Source organism: Dendrobium catenatum, unplaced genomic scaffold, assembly GCF_001605985.2.
Source record: "Dendrobium catenatum unplaced genomic scaffold, ASM160598v2 fragScaff_scaffold_156, whole genome shotgun sequence".
NCBI lineage: Eukaryota > Viridiplantae > Streptophyta > Magnoliopsida > Asparagales > Orchidaceae > Dendrobium > Dendrobium catenatum.
Genome location: NW_021318618.1, coordinates 6155428 through 6162595, shown reverse-complemented (window position 1 = coordinate 6162595; position 7168 = coordinate 6155428). Strand labels below are relative to the sequence as shown.

Here is a 7168-nt window from a genome sequence, read left to right as displayed (position 1 = left end):
TTTTTTTAGTATAACTCGGTATTGCTCGGTATAACTCGGTATTTCATCTTCACCTAATGATATTTCTCGTTATTATTGGTATTGCTCGGTATTTCTCATTTTGTGCATGCAATCTTAGTGCCGACCGGACGTAGCTCTACGTATGTTCACCGGACCAAATAAGTGGACCTACTTTCTTCTTCTTCTTCTTCTTTGCTTTCTGTTGTTTCGTGGACCTGCTATCCAACTGCTTCATGCATTTCATTCACTTAACATTCTACCTTGTGAGATGTGAGCTTTTAGCCGTTATGGTCTGCTCTCTACTGTTCTTTTGGTTATGTTTTACAGTTGGTTGGGTGCTTTGCTGATTACTTCTTAGTATGGATGTGATGAAAACCTTTGTGAAGTTATACATTAGTACTGGCATCACAAAAATTTAGATGCAACCAGGTTATAAATGTAGAAATATAGAAACCAGATTGTAGACCGAATGAAGAAGAAGAAGGATATCATAGTATTTCTTACCTCTGTTATACAATATAGCTGCATATTTATAGATATTACATTAGGCATGTAAAACAGATAAGACCTGAAGTTAACAGTAATTACAAGAATGCTAAAACAGTTAAATACATTAAACATTTATCCTTGACAATAAATTGGTGAAAGGGGTTTTCTTTGGCCTGAGCAGGTACTATTTAACTGAATAAATACTAAAGTGATCAAATCCAAATTGCTAATTTCTAACCTTATAGAGGACACATTTACTGAAATTGTTGTAGCTGATGGTTCTTTGATAGGTTAATCCTGAACCTATGACTGTGGTTGTCAGTTGTCTGTGGTCTTTGTGAGTTTGTGGCTTGCAGTAGAGCACAATACACTGCATCAATTTTTTTGGAGATTTAGCCATGGTGATTCTGTCAAATTATTGCTTTTAATTATTTGTTTTTTGTTGCAGGTTCACTGGTGACTTGTTCGAAAAAATGAATGCACATGCAATTATGCAAAAGCAGCAAAGCAGTTGTATTTGTAATGCATGTTTGTAATATATTTTTGTAACAATTTCAAAAAATGAAATTATTTTGTAATGCATTTTCATTTTTCATCTTGTAAAATATAAAGAATTAATAAAATTTTAATTTTATTGTTTGTTGTTTTATTTCAATTTGCATATTTTGATTATTCTCCTAAAAAAATTCATTTGAGAAAAAAAAAACCACAAAAAATGGATCTGGCTAGTAGGGGGGTCGTGTCGACCTGGGTTAGGATTGGGTTCAGCTTGTGGACCTGTTTTGTTAAACAAGTTGGGCTCGGGTCAACCCGTTTATGTCTTGGTCAAATCCGAATTTGACCCAAATCTGACCCGAAAACTCATTTTGACACCCCTGCGGCCCAATTGGTTGGTTGATATTAGAAAATACTTTTTAAAAAAATGATAATTTATTAGATTGCTTTAATAAATTGGTTATAATTGAAACTCAATAAAAAATTTTTAACTCAACGCACTTTTTAAATTTTTTTAAAGTGATTTTTTTTTTAAATATAAAACATCATTAGCAAGCAATTATTTTTCAGCTATGAGCAACCAAACGAGAGCCTAAGCACATTTGATCAAATCTTTACCCTTTTTCTTTACTGGTACCCTTTCAGGTTCTCTGTGCCACCTATTCCACAGCTTGCAGTACAATGACAAACCAGTTCACTTTTATTCCCTACATCTTTGTGTATATTCCCCTCTTTCTCTTTACTAGTTTTTCAAGTCCTCTAGTGTTGAGGTAAAAGAAGAAGAAGGAAGAACAAAATCTCTTCTCCTCTTTCCCTTTATATCCTTCTAAGTCGTGAAGAGTTGGGTAATAGAAGAGGAGGAAGAACCCAAAAACAAAAAGACAAAAAGAGCTAGCTAGAGGTAATATACGAAGAAGAAGGAAGAAAACCAAACAAAACCTTCCCCAATGTTTCCATCAGCAGTGATGTCCAACTCCACATCCATCTCAGAAGAAGCCAGCACCTCTTTAGAAACCAGAGCCCATATAGACTTCAACAAACTCACCTCCCTTCTTTCCCCCTCATCTTCTCACCAAAACCAAGAGAACAAGAAAAAGAGAAGCCAGCCAGGAAACCCAGGTAATTATTAATTATAACTTTCATCGATCGATGCTATAATCTCTGATCACATGTAGTCAACAAAACTTACTATATAATGCATACTTCTTCTTTGCTAGACCCAGAAGCTGAAGTGGTAGCTCTCTCTCCAAATACCCTAATGACAACAAACAGATTCGTGTGTGAAATCTGTAATAAGGGATTTCAGAGAGATCAAAACCTCCAACTTCACAGGAGAGGGCATAATCTACCATGGAGACTTAGGCAGAGAAGTGGCAAAGAGGCAGCAAGGAAGAGGGTGTATGTTTGCCCTGAGCAGACTTGTATTCATCATCATCCTTCGAGAGCCCTAGGTGATTTGACAGGGATAAAGAAGCATTTTTGCAGGAAACATGGTGAGAAGAAGTGGAAGTGTGAGAGATGCTCGAAGAACTATGCTGTTCACTCTGACTGGAAGGCTCATGTCAAGACTTGTGGTAGCAGAGAATATCGATGTGATTGTGGTACTATTTTCTCCAGGTTGGTGATTATCAACTCAAGCTCCTTCTTCCTCTTCTTTCTGATTCTTTGCTTTTCTGTTTCATATGTGATTTGAATGTTGATTGTTATAGTAGTCTTTTATAAAAAAATATTCAAGGCTCCTAATCATCCTTGTACTTTTTTAATGTAATTAATCCCTTTAGATGAATGATTTATAGAACAATATATAGGGACATGAAATTTCATAGCTAGCTATGGGAAGCATGCATTAATTATAGCTGCTTCTAGTTATTTATTTCTCCAAAAATATAACTGGTCAATTATGTGCTGATCAATTTTCCTCCTATGATGCTAATTAATATATAGGTGTTTCTCTTCTTATGATTTCTTTCCTGATTTAAAGAAAAAAATAGTTCAACCCTTGCCTTTATTGATCTTGTCATCTAATTATATTAAGAGTTTGTTTGGGACTTTACTGTTTTGCTTTTCAGACAGCTATTGCTTATTTATTAATCTGTTTTATAAAATGTTACAGCCATCTCAAATAAATCCTAAGTTACTTAATTTGCTTTCTATGGAAGATAAATTTGATGAATTATGCTTTAGGTAATTACCATAATTTGAAACATGAGGTTAACATATAATTAATAGATATGTTGCATAGGGATGTGTTTTTTAGTTAGTTTTAACTGGAATTTTAAAATTTTGAATTACTAAAATTTGTAATAATTAAAATAAATATTATGAGCAAAATTTTTCATTAAAAAAAAAGATAAATTTTCTTCAATGACGTAAAATTCTAATAGATGAACACTCGATGCTAAGAGCTTCGTCATAATTATTGATAGCATTATATACGTCTGTCGAAAATTTACTAGAAATTTCAATTTTTTTTCTTTCGATTTGAATTTTATTTATTTATTTGCTTATGATTCAAATTTATGAAAGTATATATAAAACATAATGGGGTCAGAAAGTTGAAAATTCTGATGTAAATGAAATAAAAAATTTCAAACAATAATGATAATTATATATCACAAAAGTAAAAATAATGTGTAGTAAATGATAGCTGCAGTACTTTAATGTTCTGCTATTTAATAATGCAGTCAAGCTTTTTGCATTTCTAGCACAGAATTGAAATTCAAAGGTTTTTCTTCAAACCTTAATGATAACAGTGGCACACAATTCAGCATTCAAATGATTGTACATAGGATTAACTAGCTATGGTTACTGTTGCCTTTAATAACTTTTATATGTTAGAAGATATTTTCTTTGGTTGTAATTTGTTAGTTAATTTATATGGTACTTGGTTATCAACATAAGCTCCTTTTTCATATATTTTCTGCGTTTTTAGATTTCAACTCCTGCTGATTGCTACTTGTCTTCTAAAATTTTTCATCTGGGTACATTACAAAAAATTTTTTAATGTTAATTTGAGCAAATATTGAAGAATTTATTGAAGAGAAATTAAGTTTTTAGAGCTTCATGAAGTATAATAAGCCTCTTCGGTCACTGTAACTGTTAGGGAACGATTAGTCAAATATAATGAGAAACAGTAAATCATGATTTGAAAAACACAAATGAAAACATTACGTTGAAAATTCAAATATGGGAGAATGGCTTCACTATAAGAAAAAGAGACGGAGTAGAAACGGCTTACAAAACTTTAAGCTCTTTACAATATATTTATAGGGCAAAATTAGGGCAGTGAAAAAACAAACAGAATTTCAAAATTACCCTTACGGCAAAAATCAAGTCAAAACTTGCAAGGGGGCGCTACCGCCTTGGACTCCCGACATATCTGCAAAGCACACGACGGTCAAGGACATGAACAAACAAGGATCAAGTCAAATTTGAGGCAACTCCAATAACAAACTTAAAATCTGTAAGTTCATTTAACTAAAGATTTGTTTGTTTTCAACTAATATCTTCTGTACACACTGTTTTGGTTTAATCAGAAGATGACATACCTAAATCATTTTAAAAATCGAAGTCATTTACTTAAAACTATTTAGCCAACTTGGAGAGAAGTACAAAGCAGTAACTCTTACACCAAATCTCTTTCTTCCCCACCAAATTAATGTTCTGGGTCCATTCAATTTACACGTCTCTCTATTCATTTATCTTTCAAAGGGTATTCATCACCACTCATCCCCATTAATTAATTTCTTCAATATGTTTCATCTATCTGTTATATGAATAGTAGAACAAAGTTTTTCATTCAGCCAGTTTTATCTATTTCATCTTTTTTATCTCTCCTATCTAAGATAGAGCTTACGTTGGGGAGATTATTCTGTGGGGATGACGCCGAACACAATTCACCGTCCAGAGACCAATTAGAATGCACCGCATCAGCGATACCGAGCTCAGTACCGAGCCGCGGTGCCGAGCAGTACTGAACTGGGTATCGAACAGAGGGTGATGTGGCGCATTCTGATTGATCTTAGTACGACATTCGACATCCACACATAATAATTTCACCTTACACATTGTGGCATCCTCTGAGGTTCATTGTATTTTGAGTAATTACCTTTTAGGCTTTTACCATTCTTTGGTCATAATTCTTTTTGGCCTAATGTATATTAAAAAAAAAAAAAATCTTTAGTCATTGAACCTTACCTGATACAGTTAATGAGAGAGATCATTAGATGAGTTGACCCAGCTGTTTTTTGTAGCTTAGTTTAGTATTTCCAATCTATATTGTTCAATTAAATAGATAACAGTACTATATATACCTACACCATAAATTACGAAGTAAAATATTGAATAAAATTTTTTCTTAATTTTTTTTAATTATGTAGATGTACCTTATATTTAATTTTGACTAACTTGTTTATATCTTTCTGCAAAATTTGAACAGGAAGGACAGCTTCATCACACACAGAGCCTTCTGTGATGCCCTAGCAGAAGAAAGCGCAAGACTTGGTTCCAACTCCATTTTATCTGACACTACAGTACTCTCCACTCTCCTCCCCCAACCTCCCTTCACTTCCTTCACCAACTGGTATCCATCTTCTAACACAAACCCTAACCCTACTTTCAACAACACCACATTGCCATTCCATTTGCAGCCTGATGAGCCTCCTCACACCTTTCACCCTTACTTTTCCAATCACCACCTCGTTCTCCCACCTACCTTCTCGACCATAGTATCCGCCACTGCACTTCTCCAAGGCGCCTCTTCCATGGGTCCCTTGCCGGCAACCACCAGTACTGTTATGACAGCCACCTTAGACACCGGAGAGATTTCTATGTGTAGAAGTGATGGCAAAAGGTTGACCAGAGACTTCCTCGGAGTTGTTTCCGGCGATGTCGCTGAAGAAGATGAGTTCCTCCCTCTTTCAGGACTTGGAGTAGATCCTGTTACCTCCTCTCGCTATGGCCATAGTGTTGATCACAGCAAGACTCTTCCTAAAGCTTGGCGAGACTGCTAGATGGTAAATATATAAGGATTTGATGAGTTCAGCTATGATCGACTAATCTAATGCAAAACTAGCTAGCTTATCTTATCAGCTGAAGATATAGACAAATTTATCCTATAAAGAAATAAATATTCCTTATAAAATTTCTATAATTAAGGAACTTTTTATCATCACATTTTTTGAACTGACATTTGCGTTCATAATTATCTATAATTTTGAATGTTAAATGAGTGATGATTAAAAAACAATTATAGAATTTCTATATTGAATTCCTTCAGGATTTATTTGATCTAAAACTCTCATTAATTAAAGTCCAAAAAATGTTCTTTATGTAAATGACCTCTTTGGTATAATTAGGCTTCGTTTGTGATAATTTTTTATTATTTTATGAAGCTAATGTAAAGAAAGTGATTTTTTTAAAAACTGTTATAGAAATCAATTTTCCAGTATAATTTTTTTTGAAAGGAATAATAAAGCAGTGGCTAAATAGAAATTAAGATTGTGAACTGAAAATTACCGAAGTTTTATTGTGGTCTTACAGCTTTGAAATTTGGCTATATTTATATTATTCACAATAATTTTTAAAGGTTAATTTTCTCATTATAATTTTATAATTATTTTTAAAAAAATTTACAACAATCTCAAAATAAACCCTTAGAGGAAGAGATATGTATTGTACTTTAGCTAACTACATAGTTATGTAAAAGATAATTAGCTATTACAATTTACAATCATACATCAAATATATATGTTGTGGTCATATATGCACTATTATTAAATTTTACATAGATAATTTCAATGCTTGTCTCGTTGCAATAAAAAAATTGATCAATTTTTTTTTTTTACATTGTATTGCTATTTTTCTCAAATAAATGATATTATATTTAATTTTCTTAGAAATAAAATAAGAATTGATAGGTCCTAAAAATTGCCTTGATCGAGCACGAATCTCGAGGCATATTCAAATTGGAATTTTTTCAACAAACTTACAATCAAATTGAACATCTCAAAGGGACGAATCGAACAACACCGAAATTGGTCCAACCCAAGCCCAAATGGGTCCAAATCGGGGGCCCGGACCACATTTGGAAGGGTTAAAGCATTATTTGGATAATGAAATGATATCCCAATATGGCATGCTTATAGTCAAATCGAGCGTCTCGGCGAGACGAATCCAACGAGCC

General features: G+C 33.3%; 1 protein-coding gene across 1 annotated transcript; it reads left to right on the top strand.

Moving 5' to 3' along the window:
- The first annotated feature begins 1684 nt into the window (after nt 1–1684).
- Nucleotides 1685–6071, top strand: LOC110096478 (protein indeterminate-domain 12). The gene is made up of 3 exons (XM_020822460.2): nt 1685–2103; nt 2202–2601; nt 5423–6071. Exons 1-3 carry the CDS (start codon nt 1932–1934, stop codon nt 5994–5996), a joined length of 1146 nt encoding a protein of 381 aa, XP_020678119.1. The 5' UTR covers nt 1685–1931; the 3' UTR covers nt 5997–6071.
- The last annotated feature ends 1097 nt before the right edge of the window (nt 6072–7168 follow it).

Excerpts from the sequence above, each read along its gene's own strand:
- LOC110096478 (XM_020822460.2), top strand. The coding sequence starts at position 1,932 with ATGTTTCCATCAGCAGTGATGTCCAACTCCACATCCATCTCAGAAGAA. Across the intron at positions 2,104-2,201 it reads AAGCCAGCCAGGAAACCCAG|ACCCAGAAGCTGAAGTGGTA; the intron begins GTAATTATTAAT and ends CTTCTTTGCTAG. Across the intron at positions 2,602-5,422 it reads TGTGGTACTATTTTCTCCAG|GAAGGACAGCTTCATCACAC; the intron begins GTTGGTGATTAT and ends AAATTTGAACAG.